The following is a 17,141-nucleotide window of genomic DNA, read 5'->3' on the forward strand; positions in this document are numbered from 1 at the left end:
ATTCCCGGTGCCGGTCTAGGCAATTTTCGGATTGGAAATTGTCTCGACTTCCCTGGGCATAAAAGTATCATCGTGCTAGCCTCATGATATACGAATGCAAAAATGGTAACCTGGCTTAGAAACCTCGCAGTTAATAACTGTGGAAGTGCTTAGTAAACACTAAGCTGCGAGGCGGCTCTGTCCCAGTGTGGGGATGTAATGCCAATAAGAAGAAGAAGAAGAAGCTGGAGACCAGTACAGAAGCTTATTGAGCCACACGTCCTTAGTAAACATGCGTTCGATCAGCTGTATCAGGTCTGTTTAGAGCTCCACCCTCAACGAGGGGCGAGTGCTCTTTACACCGCCTTGGTATTTCTTACTGTATGATACAAATTTAAGGTTTTCGGCTTTTAGTCGCGGAAATGTGCTGATTGTTTTAATTTTTTATCAACGTTTTGATCAGGCATTGCTATTCGATCCAATCCATTGAGGGAAGGGACGATTGGCCAAAAGCCGTTCTGCCGAATGCCACTTGGCGGAATAACACGTTAGACCCAAGTCCCAAAGTCTTGTAATCGAATTCCATTTGGTCGAATGATGTGTCGCCAAAACAGTTATAAAGTCGAAAACAGTTTGGTCGAAAATGTCATTTGGCCGATAGGGACATACGGCCAAACAGGAGATATGGTCTCAAATGTCACTCGGCTGAACTGATCATTTGGTCGAAAATGCAGATTTGGCTTTGGTCGTTTGGCAGAAGAGTGGGAATGCCATTCAACTGGACGTGTTGCACGGCCTAGTAAATCTTTTGGCCGCACAGGCCATATGACTAAGAATATCATTTGGCCAAACAAAAGTGCATATGGAAGTGATATGCTATTTATGATAATTTAGATGTGAGAAGTAGAGAATGAGAAGTATGTCGCAGCGAAAGAGACTTCTCACTTCGTATATCTAACTTGTACACCTTACTCGCCTTTCACTCCTCATTACTCACTACTCACAATGAGAACTGAGAATTAGAAGTGATTCCACACTACTTGTTCGGGCACGAACGTTACACTCGTAGCTGCTGCTGGATCGAAGCAGAGCAGCGTGTGTGCACACGTCCCTAATAAATGTTTATATAAAATCCGTACTTATAGTCGCCTATAAAAGGCGACTCTCAATGTCATGTAATGTGCAGCGCCAGTGTGCATAGTAACCTCCAAGCAGGCACGTTCCCTCTCGGAGGCAATAAATCAATAGTCAAGTTGAAGCAATAGTTTTCCTTAATCGTCGCCCGGAGGGTCCACCAAAAAAACAACACAACGTAGGGTCGTCCCACCCTGGCCGAAACACTACTCTATATTACACTTCTTATTTTGCACTCATTTTTTCTTCTCATTTTCACTCGTCGCCCTTCTCACTTCTTATTTCAAACTACTCGTTTTACATTTCTCATTTCTTATTTCTCAAATCTTAGTTATCATTAATCACTTAAACATTTTTCACATGCACTACATTCAAACCTCCATTAATCGATATTTAAGGGACTGTAAACTTATGGAAATATCGGAACGTAGAATAGAACATCCTGGGAAAGCTATTGGAATAGAAATAGACCATCACATTAACCAAGAAAACATTTTTCAATATGGCATAATTTGCTTTCGTTGGTGGATATCGAGTCATAGAAAATAGACTAGTGGAGGTTTAATTGTATTGTTTGGCCGAACGACATTATCGGCGAAAAAGCAGAACATAGAGTTGGTTTCGTACTGATGGGCAAGCAGTCGAAGCTAGTGATGAGGTGGAAAATCTTTAGCGATCGAATCTCCAATTACAAGCTAATCAACGTTTCGCACTGACAAACGATAAATCCGACGACGTGAAGGACACGTTTTATGAATGTCTTGATAAAGCATTTGAAGAGTGCCCAAAGCATGACGTGAAAATTGTTATCGGAGACGCTAACGCTCAGATCGGTAGAAAGGATTTTTTCCGTCCTATAATCGGTAGGACGAGCCTTTACTCCGCCACCAATGACAACGGCCTAAGGCTAGAAAATTCCGCTGCTGCCAGAGGGATTCCCATTACGTTGGGATATGGATACTCGGAAGTAGTGCGAAACGGCGTGAATTCGGCCATATCGTCAGGCTCGGTTCAACACTGAAGCGGACAATTTGGCATTCCTAATTCCGAATCCAAGGGTGTCAGGCGACCCGTGCCGAGGGGATGAATGACCGGGGGGTGAAACAATTAGCCAGATTGTTAACGTAGCCTGGTCTCGCTAGGCCTGGCAGGAGTGTGGGGGGTTGATGCTTCTGCGGCACCCAGAAATAGGAGACGTGAAAGGGCCTGCCTCGTAGTTGAGGTAAGAGCGGCAAGGAGCCACCAACCTACCCTAGCAGCACACATGTTCCACCTAGGTTACTGTAACTCATATTTGACCAGTTTCAGTCACAATCAAGTTGCTGTAACTATTTTTGTCAGACTTGTGCTGCTCGGGTAGGATCGCCTCCGGCTTGGTAGACAAGTGGTGCCACCCTGTTGCAGGACGGGGTGATCACCATACTGAATGAGGACTATCTGTGCTGTGAGATGGCAGCACATGGTACCTCCTGCAGGGTACCTTTGTCCAAGGGCTTGACGATCCCTCCCCATGGCCACTGCGAGTTAGCCTGGGACCATCGTCCCTAACCCCTAATCCCAAGGCGTCAAGCGACCCGTGCCGAGGGGATGCATGGCCAGGGGGGTGAAATAATAAGCTAGGCCTTTAACGGAGCCTGTGGTGTACCTGGGCACCCTCCACACTAATTGTCCCTTACCGCGTTATGCTGGGCTCTGGCGTGGTGGACCTCTTTTCCCGAGCAACCCGTGGGACCAAAATGGAAAACCAAGTCAATTCTTCAATTAGTGGTAGTAGTGTAGGCGACAACCCCTTCGCAAGAGGTGGGTTGTTCAGGTCTCCGCCTAGGAGGCCAGAGGCAATAGTCGGCAGCTCAGTGCGCAGCGCCAGCGTGGGTCACTCAACCTTCCTCTCGGTTATAAAAACGCCGGTAGGGGTTATTGACGGCCCATGGCTTGTGGAGGCGATGAACCGCAATCGCGATGGGCTTTCGGCCTTCGAGGTGGCGACGGAACAGCTGGACGCCATCATCGACTTTGCGTCATCGAAGCATAATATCAGCAAGGACCTCAAGAGGAGCTTGCAGAAACTTCGAAAGTCGATGCTGGACGCCAAGCTGGAGAGGGCGGTCGGGACGGCTAAGTGTAAACCCGTGAAATCGGTGGAGTCGAGGTCTACCCAGACTGAGGCCCAAGGATTCGCGGACTCGGGCAAGGTCGAATCGACCGAAGGCGTGCCAGCTAAGACGGTGGTGCCAAAGTCTACCCAGACTGAGGCTCAAGTATTTGCGGGTACGTCGGGGGTGACTGCTCCAACGGAGCAGACACAAAAACGGGGGAGACAGTCTCCAGGGGATGAGTTCCCTGGGGCCGCTCCAAAACACGGAGGGTTACTACCCCGAACAAGGGTAGTGGGGCTGGGAAGCTGAACCCCGGCCAGGTACCTCCAAAACTGGGGAGGAAGGACCTGGAAAGGTCCGTCCACTCAGGCAAGACGGTGGTAAGGGGTTACGGCAGGCTGAAAGTTCTCAGCCGCACCAGACCAGGGAAATAGAGGGGAATGACGCCTCCTGGACCCTGGTCAAGAACAAGAGGAAACCGAAGATGTCAAGGGCCGAAAAGAAGGCCCAGGTGAATGAGGGTAGCAAGAAGTCTAGGGTAGGCGCCAATCGCTCCAGGGGCGATGCCTTAGTCATCACGGCGGACGAGGCTAAGTACTCAGATGTTTTGAAGGCGATGAGGAGTGACGTCAAGTTCGGTGAACTCGGCGCCGACGTACGTCGAATAAGACGTACCCGGATGGGCGAGATGATACTCGAGCTGAAGCGGGGCGTCTCGCAAAAGGGCGCCGCCTACAAGAAGTTGGCGGAGGAGGTCCTAGGCGAGACGGTCAAGGTGAGGGCACTCACGACGGAGGTGAATCTAAGGGTTAAAGACCTGGACGAGATCACTGAAGTCGAAGAGCTCGTCACGGCACTGCGGCGACAGTGTGAAGTGGAGACGCCCACCGCAGCCGTTCGGCTACGGAAAGGTCCGGCAGGGACGCAGGTAGCATTGGTTCGGCTATCTGCAGCGGACGCCTCCAAGGTAGTCAAGTTAGGGAGCGTCAAGGTGGGATGGTCGGTATGCGCTGTGGGCATATACGAGCAACCAGAAGTTTGCTTCAAGTGCCTGGAACCGGGGCACAAGCAATGGGACTGCAAAGGCCCTGTCAGAAGCAATCTCTGCCGACGCTGCGGATTGGAGGGACATAAGGCACAATGCTGCACGAACCCTCCCAATTGTTTGATTTGTTCCAGCAAAGCTGTGAACAGCAAGCACCCCATGGGGGGTTCGATGTGCCCGGCGTTTAAGCGTGCTGCAAAATCAAAGTGCAAGTAAAGCAGCTGGCTTGCTCGGCTTCGCCCGAGTGTTTGGTGTGCGCAGGTTTAGAGGAAACGGCGGAACACGTGTTGTTCGTGTGCTCACGTTTTCGCGCAATGCGTGACCACATGCTTGCCACATGTGGTCTGGACACTACCCCGGACAACCTAGTTCGGAGGATGTGTAAAGACGAAGTTGGCTGGAACGCCATTTTATCGGCTATCGCCCAAATCGTCTCGGAGCTACACAGAAGGTGGCGCGTGGACTCAAGGATGGCTAGTTCAGGCGCAAATAAGAGGTGGTCCAAGGGATCGGAGTAGGCTTCATGGGTCATACCGGTGGTCATGCTCTGTGGTCGAACTCGATCCTTTTATCGAACAAGTGGCCGCGCGAAGAACAACATGGTATCGTCGCTTTCGCGGCGTCGGTCAACCGGGCGGGTTCCGAGCCCGAGGACGGAAAGGGGTCCTCGTCAAGGCTGGGGCAGGCGTAGGCCTCGCGTCGGCAAGTCCCTCTGTGTGCTGGCGAATAGGCCCTATCGCAGAAAGGTCAATTCGGGGTACACGCGGCATCATCATTCTTGATACCAGTCGTGCAGAGGGAAGCAGGTGCGAAGTCGACCCTTCCCACCTTCCGAGGACATAGGGCGTGGTAAGGCCACATGGAAAGCCGGCAACGCGCTGGCACGATACCATGGTGTTCTTCTAAAAAAGTGAGTTACGATGTTCGGTGCTGCAAGGACACGCAGCTAACCTCGAGGGTGCGTTGTGCACTGGCCCCCCTTTGAAGCATTACTTTCTGGTTGTACCGAAGGGACTATGGGCTTGGCGGCAATGGAAACGGTTTAGCGGGTCGGGGATGTAGTCCTGCCTCCCTCGGTGATCCCTAACCCCGCACTTCCTGGTCAACCCAGGATGTCTGTTGAGTAGATTCCCCCTCCATTGTTAAGGAAGAAAAAAAAAAAAAGGGGTACCTATGAGACTCTTGCTGTCATTCGAGCATCATGAGTAGGTGAGTGTTGAGGCACATGTGGTACCAGTATGTCTTGTGCAGATGTGGATCATGGAGAGTACCAGAAGATTTGAGGCGCATACGTGCACTTGTTTACGTCATGTAGGGGGAGCAATTCCTAATAGTCATGCCCCGAAGTATTGCTTAATTGCGGGACCGGAGAATGACTGGGATGGCAAGGAAGCAGAAAGAGTAAGAAGAACAAGTAATCGGTGCAGGATAGAATGAAGCCGCACGATATGCGAAGGTTTTATGAGACTGTCAATGGCGTGCGGAGAAAGACAGCGCCCGTCATGTGCAACGACCAAGAAGAGAATTTGCTGACAGATAAAACCGAAGTGGCTGCCATGTGGAAGTAAGACTTCGAGACTTTGTTGAATTGTGGAAGTGGCAGTGCATCAGTGAACAGAATAAGTATTAGCTACGATAGACAAACTGTGGAGTCGCCTTACACTAGATGAGTCTAAAAAAGCTGTTAAAGAGCTGAAACAAAACGGCTGCGTGGAAGGACATGCTCCCGGCTGAACTTCTCAAACCTGGCAATGAGCAGCTTTATGGAGTTCTGTGCCATATTTTATAGAAAATATAGGAAGACGAGGAATTGTCTGCTAGCTGGTTGGATTACCTCATTTGCCCTTTCTTAAAGAAAGGGCACAGACTAGAGTGCGCCAATTACCGAGGAATAACCCTCCTTAATTCGGCGTACAAAATTATGTCCTGTATTCTGTTCAACAGATTGAGACCGCTTGAAGAGACCTTTGTCGGCGAATAATAGACAGGTTTTCGTGAAAGCCGATCAACGACAGATCAAATGTTTACCCTGAGACAAATCCTTGATAAATTCCGGGAGTATCACTTGAAGACACATCATCTGTTTATTGATTGTACGATTCAATGAAACGGAATGAATTATGGCAAATTATACTAGAATATGGTTTTCCGGCGAAAAATTATTGCAGCTGCAAATGCGGCTTATTACGGACTTCGTAACCAGCTTAAGTCCCGTAGCCTGCGATCGAAGACAAAATTCGCGCTGTATACTACTCCGATTCTTCCGGGGGCTTTATACGGCCATAAAACATGGACGTTAGAGGAGGCTGATCGGAGAGCTTTCGGAGTATTTGAGCGTAAGGTGCTGCGGTACTCGGCGGTAAACAGGAGAACGGTATCTGGCGGCGTCGCAGGAATCTCGAGTCGTGTCAGGTGTATAAAGAGTTGGATATTGTTAAGCTTATACAACACGACAGACCATGGTGGGCTGGACACGTTATTCGTATGCCGTCAAGCGAAGGTAATACTAAGTAGAGAGCCTGTAAGAGGCCGTAGGTTTCATGGAAGGCCGCGTACACGATGGCTTTTTGCAGTTGAAGAGGATCTGAGGGCGCTCAATGTTCAGGGCGACTGGACGCGATTGGCCCCGGATCGAGTCCAGTGGAGAAGGATACTCCATTCGACGTAGGTTCATCGAAGAACTGTAGCCCATCAAGTATCATGTAAGTAACCCATTCGGCTGAACAACTTTTTCGGCCAAACGTTGTTTTCGGCCAAATGACCAATTCGATCAAACTACTTATTAGGGCAAATGACATTTTCGACCAAATGCCCATTTTCAATGTTATGTTTCTGTCGGCCAAATGTCATGTTCGGCCAAATGACTTTCAGTCAAAACGGCCGGTTCCTAACCCATGTATATTGTATATTTCCACATTAGTGAAGGTATTGTTCTGCCCACACTAGTCTAGTCGTGCGATTACTGTACGACGAAGGAGTTTTGTCTCTCTTTACTATACCGGGTGTCACTTCTAAAGTTTTGAATTAACTGCATTATGCTGTGTTATAATATTTGTAACGGCCTACCCTTGGAAATCGAAACAAAATTATGGTAAGTTTGGTAATTGTATACAATATGCAACAACGATCAACGTATTATGGGGCTGTTTCTTCAAACGCGTAAGGTTTTGAGCAAGCTTCTAGGGAGTCCAAAAATATTTTGAATCACATCCCACAGTACCGCAGTATGGTTGTAATTCGTTATGAGTTTCACCATAAAACCAGATAATGTAGATGAATTATGCATTCATTCGTATCACTGCAAAATTACCTTCTTATCTTTGTTGTTATCGTCGGAGTCTTCGTCGTCGTCCTTCTTGGCAGCCCGATGCTGCTGGTTACGACTTGCGTTACGATTGCGCTGCCTCCTGGTAAGTCCCTGCCGGCAACGAGTGCCGCATGCCGCTGCTGATAATTTGCTTGCATAGTAGTACATAGCCATACGTCAAGACGATGGAGGTGGAATACATTTATGAGCGCACACTTCAGAACTATAAGGCATCAGCGCTCACAATGCCAGAACGACGACGGATGTTGTTCGGTGCGAAGCTGTCGCTCCCCCTAAGTATCCTAGCGACCATGGGGAGGAATCAGGCGCTAGTCGTTCATGGCACTGGTTTTAGTAACAACGTGTCAAGTGAAAGTACTCGGGCGTTGAGCTGTCGGCAGTCGGTGGTGCCACACTCGTTCCTGTATGACCAAAGAATGGAGAAAGAATGTTTTATTATTCCATCGCATCGCTCACATTTTCATAATTACAATTCCACATAAATGACACGTTGAAGTTGTTCCCCCGTGTGTTATTTTTTTTGCCATGCTCTCGCATTTAATGTGCAGAACAGAGTTTCTCTACTTTTGCGGTTTTACGTGTCCCGGTGGCTAATTAAAATGGACGAATAACACATATGTAATTATTATTTATTTTCGAGCGTCGATAACAAAACACTGAAGAAGTTTTCAAGAAAGGAACGAAACACGTATCAGTTGATACGCAAATGTTTATATAGTGTAAGTAAATAGAAACATTTGTAATTTGTTCATTGAAATACAAATTGGACAACATTTGGAGAATAAGGCAAATATAGCATCATTTGAAGAATTGATGAAATTTAGAAAATCCAGTAATTAGATAGCTTGAATGATTTAAACGAAGTAAACATGTTGAAGAACCAGTCTACTTTCAAAAAGACCCAGCCTCTGTGAATGCAACTTTTTGCAAGCAAATCGGTAAACGATAATATTTTAAATTCTAGCGCAAGCTTAAAAATGATTAAACTTTTATTTTAAATTTTGGGTTGGAGTGAACTTACATTTTTTTTAGCGAACACACATCCATTCTTTTTAAATCAAAAAAGGAAGTGGATCGTATGATGATGATGATGATGATGATACTACCATCTATTGTAGCAAGGCACCTGCCGATAGCACTGGCCATATCTGACAAACGATTTGATCATGATTATACTATTGTATGTATTTCATCAAACTCCTGTATGAAGGGCCAAAAATGGGTGGGTGGTTCCATAAGCAAAGACACTTATGCGAATCCACGGGATGAATGGAGAATCTCCTTCCAGAAGAAAGTTCGTACACACAAAATTATAATCTAGCCCTCGTTTCCCAGATTGACCCAATGGATGGGGAGAAGAGCCCGCCCTTTATCCACGAGATGTTAACAATAGGAAGTTGGCGATTCCACTCTTCCTATCCAAACCGCTCCAATCGGGTGCCCTCATGGTTTTTTTTTTTTTTTTTTTTTTTTTTTGTCAGTGGTCATATAATTTGGGAAATATTTATATATATTAGGGTGGCTCAAAAAACACTTTTTCAATTTTTTTGATGGGCCGTCCTCTTATTCGGTTCTATTTGATGCCCTGATGCTCTGGACAAAATTTCAGCCAAATCGGTCAACGTTTGGGCAGTGCTAAACTCGTTGGAAGTTTATATGGAAAAATGTATGCAGAAACATCCCAAAACAGTGATTTGCAGTTGGACGGCACAATTTACGATCAAGAACCATGATACTCATTCAGTTCTTGTAAAATAAAATACAGAATGTTATGCTTAAAACCGCGAGAAGATTAGAGTTTATTACGCAAAGATATTAGCATTTTACTGGAGTGTTGTAGGGGTGAATTTATTTCTTTTCAAAGGTAAAAGAAACGAAATTTGCTCAAACCCCACTGCAGAGAAATGCTAATAACTTAGCCGGGCAAGCTCGAATCTTCTCGCGGTTTTCTGCATACCATTCTGTATTAAATTCTCCAAGGTCTGAATGGGTATCATAGTTCTTCATCGTAAGTTGTGTAGTCCAGCTGCAATTTACTGTTTTAGGATGTTTCTGCATACATTTTTCCATATAAACTTCCAACGAGTTTAGCACCGCCCAAACGTTGACCGATTTGGCTGAAATTTTGTCCAGAGCATCAGGGCATCAAATAGAACCGAATAAGAGGGCGGCCCATCAAAAAAATTGAACAAAGTTTTTCCCATACTAATTTGAGCCACCCTAATATATATATATATATCATGTATAATGGAATTCTCTCACCAAGTTTTAATTCGTATATCTTGGATGAGGGAGGACCTTTCTTCAACATCAGCTAGTTTTAGATTTGTGCTGTCTTCAGAGATGGAAAACCAATAGTTCGGAATATTCTTGGATAAATTGCAAAACAGACTTCTTGATTTCTCGTCTGGACCAAAAAAGGAAGTGGATCGTATGTTGCCAAAAATGTTCAACATAACTTTATTTCATTTTTAGCGTACGTAAATCATATTTAGGGATTTGCAGCCCCAGTCTATTCGCTGCCGTTGCCGCTGCGTTATATTTTCAGGTGTCCAAATGTTAACAGCTTATGGTTATATATTTTTCACAATTTTGATTAAATAACCTAGCCTCCTTCTTCCTCTTATTGACATTACATCCCCCACTGGGATATTACCGCTGCTTAGTGTTCATTCAGCACATCCACAGTTTTTGATCGCCAGGTTTCTAAGCCAAGTTACTATTTTTGCATTCGTATATCATGAGGCTAACACGATGATACTTCTATGTCCAGGGAAGTCGAGACAATTTCCAAACCGAAAATTGCCTAGACCGGCTCCGGGAATCGAACTCAGCCACCTTCAGCATGGTCTTGCTTTGTAGCCGTGCATCTTACTGCTAGGCTAAGGAGGACCCTACCATAGAAAAACCTTAATTTTGGTTGAATCATAAGCAAACTTTACAATAAAAATAGAAATAAACGTAACTTTAACACACATACAGAAAGACATAATATAAACACAGGCAAACAGACGTAACAGCTAGAACATTTTCCTGAAAAATTCATCGGTCAGTTACTCTGCCACCATCTCGCGTGCATGTTGCACGAAATCAAGTTTAGTACAACAATGTCAACAGAAGGCGCTAGTGTGAAATGTCAAACACGAAGATATACGATGGAAGCTCCTCTGGATGTGGAACTCACAATCAATTCATTTTAAAACGGCCGTTGAAATAATGGTCAATGGGAATTTCTTCAGTGTTACGTCTGTTTGTCTGTGATATAAATTAATCGAGCTGAGTTGATTGGTATGATCCTCCTACCAAAGTTTCGTTTTTGAAGTTAACTTACAGCCTTGGTGTAAGAGGTAAGCAAAAATGTAAAAATCATATTATTCTTAGAACTATTCTGTATTATGATGCAGTAGACAAAGAGTCGCATCCCAAAGATTGGAAACTTCTGGTACCAATCGTACGTCCGTTTGGAATAAGGATATGCAATAACACATTCATGGCGCAGGAATACTCGTTTATAGTTTTTTTACAGCTTTTTTTTTTCAATTTCCCCCTCTGTTGTCGGGTGTGAGGTTGATATGTGCTGCTATTTGTACCAGCTTGTCTGGTAACAGGAGAACTCGTTTGCGCGAACGAAGTACGTCGCCTGTTTGCTCAATTCGATGTCGATAATGTCAAAGTTTATGAGTTTTCATGGCTCTGCCATTTTGCCACATGGTTTCAAGTTCCGATGGTGTTCTCACGGCTTGATTATGCCATCCGAGGGCTGTTGCTGTAATAATACCACGAGAAATGTTCTGTGGGTGACGGTAATATTATTGGAATGTATTTTTAATCAAATTTCCTTCATAGCTTCAGCTGTGCTGGCAATGGGATCGGTTTAGTAGCATTGGTGCTGTGGGGGAATGTTTCATGTTTATAATAATTGAATTAATGAAAATATGGAAAACGACGCCAGTTGGTTTTGAGCTCTACATTAAGCATGTAACGTGATCTGAAATAATTAATCGAAACACCATCTGCGACAGCATAGTTCCGGTATTTAATGTTACAGCAAATTATTGTTCTTGTATGAATTGAACAACTCACGTACGGCTCACGCGCCACATGTTGACATGTGTAGCAAATTTTTACACAAGCTGTAGCGTTATTATTCGTACGATCACCAGTACTACGACGAAGCATTATACATCAAATAGAAATGGCAGATAACTTCTTCTTCTTATTGGCATTACATTCCCTCACTGAAACAGAGCCGCCTCGCAGCTTAGTGTTCATTACGAATTTCCACAGTTATTAATTGCGAGGTTTCTAAGCCAGGTTACCATTTCAGTATTCGTATATCATGAGGCTAACACGATGATACTTTTATGGCCCAGGGAAGTCGAGACATTTTCCAATCCGAAAATTGCTTAGACCGGCACCGGGAATCGAACCCAGCCACCCTCAGCATGGTCTTGCTTTATAGCCGTGCGTCTTACCGCACGGCTAAGGAGGGCCCCAGGCAGATAACTACGTACTTGTAAAAATGCAAATAAACCAAAAACCTTCGATTTTCAATTAAAATAAATAGAATTTTATAAGTAGCGTATAGCATGAACTCATTTCGTTTTATAATAACAGCAAATTGAATTGAAGTAGCAATTATTTGCAAGCAAACACTTTTTCAAATCAATTCTTTGTACCTGAATTTGGAAATTATTTTGAAAAAAATTGTCATACGAAAAACTGCTTAGTATATATGTTATGCTGGGCCTTCCTTAGCCGTGTTGTAAGATGCACGGCAACAAAGTAAGACAATGCTGAAGGAAGCTGGGTTCGATTCCCGGTTCGGTCTAGGAAATATTCGAGTTGGAAATTTTGTCGACTCCCTGGGCATAAAAGAATAATCGTGTTAGCCTCATGATATACAAATGCAAAATAGGAACTTGGCTTAGAAACCTGGCAGCTAATAACTGTGGAAGTGTTTGATGAACACTAAACTGCCAGGCGGCAATGTACAAGTTGGGGATGTAATGACAATAATAAAAAAGAAGTATATTGGTGGAGTATTTGCATGAAAAGCTTTTTGAAAAAAATTGAGCTTGCCATTCAGAGAAATCGATTACCAGTATCGTCGTCAGGGGTGACAATGGGTTAAATGGGGGTGAGAATGAGTCACTGTTTCAACTATTTAGAATGCTTGTATAATAGATTGAATGTATATGGGGGCGAGAAAACTAAAATATACTAGGCTAGATGTACCAGTTGTGGCTATAGCACCAGTTGTCGCACTAGTGCTTTATATGCCAAATGGACAATTAAATCACCGCAAACCAAGTTCAGATCGATAAAGCATATTCATATGATACGATAAAACCTTTGACCTTCTCCAAAACAAGCAAAGCATAATTGTAAAAATTGATTTTGCTTAATTTTTGACGTCCTTTGCACCAGTTGTCGCACTAGTGGTCCCTATTTGGCCAGTCCCATAAGAAAACAATGGGAATTGCCAAATAAGGAACCAAAATTAATAATAGTGCCACAACTGGTGCATGCGTTCCTATTATGGACTAATCAATTTTGATGACTATAACAAATTTTATTGTGGTTTTCACAGCTGTTCTAAGGAGCAGGAAGTAAAACCTTTCGCTTGATATATAAAGTTCACCCACATGCCTTTTACTTATTTAAAAAAAAATAGTTGCTCTTATGTATGGCGACAATTGGTACACCCACCCTAGCTGTCTCGCCAAAAATTGGTAAAATTTTCTGATACAATTTTTTGGGCCCACAATTTATCTAGAAAACAAATCGGTTCTTCAGAATGATCTTTCATTTTTTTTACAACTTTGTTTAATATAGGGGGAATGACGGCTTTGGCAGGTTTTGTTCTTTTATTGTCAGGGGGTTTTTTATGACTGATTATGCTCAAATTTAGCTTCAACATTCTTTGCATATCAAAGAATATTGTGGCCAAATCTCATAAAATTTGTTCGACAAAGACAATCATTGTGATTACTCGGTGTCCTAATTCAAGAAGAAGCAAAGCTGACTGGAAATTGAAATTGAATAAACTTTTAATAGCACGTCGAAAAAGAAGTTGATTTACTCCGTCCGCTGATACGTTGCTGATACGAACTGATGTGGAAAATTGGGAAATTGGAAAATGAAGGAACTTTAATGACTTTTGGGCAGCGACTGCAGCATCGCATTCGCTGGCGTTTGCACCAATTTGAACATGATGGTGGAAAGATGCAAGAATGATAGGGCACTCATATTAATAGTTTTCAGAATTCACAATATTTTGCTTTCAAATGATTGTTGGCTTTTTGTAAAAAAATCCATTCACTGAAAAATGAAATGATATTGACATTCAAAATCCTTCAAGCGTAACACAGTCGATTTAGAAATTTTTAGTCTACACCTGGAATAGTAAAGAGAACAATAGCTTCTAAGTCAAAATTCATCTTCAATTAAAAAAAAAATGCATTACAGAAGGCACACTATAATCAATCTTTTGAACTTTTTATTCTCAATCAGAAAAATATTTTCAATTATCATTGACTGTGAAATTTGTTAACAAAATATGTACCAGATCATAATTTAAAGTTTCTGTGATGTAAATCAGTGGTCCCCAGCATGCTTACTATAAAGGGCCGCACAGCAGATTTGAGCTGTTGAAGCGAGCCGCAGTATTAGTATATAAGCAACATTTGTTTTCAGTTAATATCGCATATTTCAGAATATGTTCTTATAAATAAGGACATTTTATTCTACAGTTTTATCGCCGTAATTGACTTTTAGTCTATAGTACCGTTTTTCAGTAGCGGATTTGACACGAGAAATTGTTTTTTCGCCATATATTGTGGATTTAGTCGAAGGATGGATTTTATCGAATTTTTGCTTGGGATTATTTCAAATCACCGTTCCAATCTAGGGGGAATGTACATGCATTCGACTGATACAGATGCTATTATAAGCATCTGGATTATTGGATGAAATAACGTTATTTAATTGGAAAATCATAGTACATTATTCAGTGCATTCGCAAATCTGTTTAAATTCCATTAGAACACATTTTTCCTCTATCGAATGCATCTATAAATGTTCATAACTTTCTCGCAACTATTTTCACTTTCAAAAACATGGTATTTTACCCTTTGATACGTCGCGACGTCTAGCCAAAACCGGAGTCGGCAGCAAAAGCACGTGGAAAAGCTGTCAAAATGAATCAAAACAAACCGCAATGAAAGTGCGGGAACAGTGCAATGATCTTCCGCATCCGTTACACCAATGCGAGCAGTGAGTAAAAAATGTCAATGCAAATAGCATTCCGTGTAACTATCTTACTCTTCAATTGATCGACAATTTCAACGTCGATTCGATGGACCGGTGATTTCAAACCGTCGAGTCCAATCTTGAATTCAATGTACATTGTACAATAATTTTTTCGGCAAAGTTGGCAGAAAATATTCTAAGCAGTTTCTCCCAAATTGTCATATGTTGACCGATTCTGCAAGTTTGATCTTACTTTTCCTATAATATAATGCCTATCAATGGGCCACATGTAGTGTATTCTCAGAAAACCTTCGCGGGCCGCAGGAAAAGGCTTCGAGGGCCGCATGCGGCCCGCGGGCCGCACTTTGGAGACCACTGATGTAAATGATAAAATCATTGATATTTCAATTATGTATTATTAATTATTTTTCCGTTAGCCTTGTGAGCAAATGCGTAGGATTGTCATTCCGGAGATGGCGAGTTTGATTCTCGGTTCGGTCAAGGATGTTTTCGGGTAGGAAACATTCTCGACATCCTGGGCATGGGTGGCTCAAATTAGTATGGGAAAAACTTTTTTCAATTTGATTGATGGACCTCTTATTCGGTTCTATTTGATGCCCTGATCTGCCCTTATACGCATAACTGTCCCATGTACATAGGAAATCCCAGCAAACATGGGACAACTATGCGTATAACGGCAGTGATGCTCTAAAAAAAAATCAGCCAAATCGGTCAACGTTCGGGTAGTGCTAAACTCGTTGGAAGTTTATATGCAAAAATGTTTGCAGAAACATCCAAAAACAGTGAATTGCAGTTGGATGGCACAACTTACGATGAAGAACTATGATACTCATTCAGACCTTGAAGAATTTAATACAGAATGTTATGCAGAAAACTGCGAGAAGATTGGAGCTTGCCCGGCTAAGTTATTAGCATTTCTCTGAAGTGGGGTTCGAGCAAATTTCGTTTCTTTTACCTTTAAGAAATACATTCACCCCTACAACACTCCAGTGAAATGCTAATACCTTTGCCTAATAATCTCTAATCTTCTCGCGGTTTTCAGCAAAACATTCTGTATTTAATTCTATAAGAACTGAATGAGTATTATGGTTCTTGATCGTAAATTTTGCCGTCCAACTGCAAATCAATTTTTTTTGTTTTTCTGCATACATTTTTCCATATGAACTTCCAACGAGTTTAGCACCGCCCAAAACGTTGACCGATTTTGCTGAAATTTTGTCCAGGGCATCAGAGCATCAAATAGAACCAAATAAAAGGGCGGCCCATCAAAAAAAAATTGAAAAAGTGTTTTTTGAGCCACCCTACTGGGCATAGTGTATTCTTTGTACTTGCCTTGCCACACAAGATACATACTCATGAAATGACGGGCATGGAAGGGCTTCCAATCAATAACTGTTCCAGTTGGAATGTAGAGCCATAGAAGAAGAAGACGTCTCAATTTTACATGATTCTATCAGAAACCTTAGAACGAGGGCACGTTGCGTTGCCCTCAAAACAAATCCCAACAAACCCCATTCCGTTTCATGCAAAACGCAGCTGACACCTAATTTATTCACATAAGCGTTATCCAAATGGATATATTCGGATATTCCAATAAAGTTGCCATCATGAGGCAGCATTTAATCGCTATAACTCAATGTAGGTATTTTACACATTTGAGCGAGAAATCTGTGATGCATTCAGCATGCTCAGTTTCAAACAATCCCATCTCGAAGGAGTTTCCGTGTCATGTAAATTTAGGCTATCGTTCAATCGAATGAAGAAGAATTGAATCACCACAACACTTAACCTAAGGAAATACCTGTGTTGCTAACGAGATAAACCTTCACTCTGCAGACGTAAGTTCGATTTCCATGTCGGAACTATTCTGCCGCTAACCGCAAGTGGATTCCATACAGATGGTACTGACTGGCGGTAGGCGGCAGTAATTATTTGAAAAAAAAAAAAATGAATTGGAAAATTACAGCACATGTACACTTAAAACATCTCATAACTTCATGTTGTTTAACACGGAGGTTAATCTATCTATCTATTTAAATAAAATTAAATAAAAAGTTGAGATTTTCTTCCTGACGATTTACCTCATGAACGGGTTGACCAATTTGCAAGATTTTAACATGCAGCAAGGGTTTTTCTTAATACAAATTTCAAGAAAACATACAATTATTTAGCTGATTTAGCTTTAGCTGAGATGCGATAGGATTTGCACAAAAGGTTAGGCACAAGCAGATGAAAACTACCATGCGTCTCCAGTCTCCATATGCTCGTATGCTTATGAACACTT

At 42.9% G+C, this 17,141-nt stretch overlaps 1 protein-coding gene across 2 annotated transcripts in view; it reads right to left on the reverse strand.

The window, feature by feature from the left end:
- The window catches only part of LOC134212023 (ras-GEF domain-containing family member 1B), a 171,425-nt gene that overhangs the window by 124,678 nt on the left and 29,606 nt on the right, over positions 1-17,141 (reverse strand). For both annotated transcript variants that reach the window (XM_062689515.1, XM_062689514.1), the window contains exon 2: positions 7,565-7,983. In XM_062689515.1, coding sequence (XP_062545499.1) covers positions 7,565-7,735 — 171 coding nt within the window. In that variant the 5' untranslated portion in view covers positions 7,736-7,983. The remainder of the gene's footprint in view (positions 1-7,564; positions 7,984-17,141) is intronic.

This window comes from Armigeres subalbatus, chromosome 2, assembly GCF_024139115.2.
Source record: "Armigeres subalbatus isolate Guangzhou_Male chromosome 2, GZ_Asu_2, whole genome shotgun sequence".
NCBI lineage: Eukaryota > Metazoa > Arthropoda > Insecta > Diptera > Culicidae > Armigeres > Armigeres subalbatus.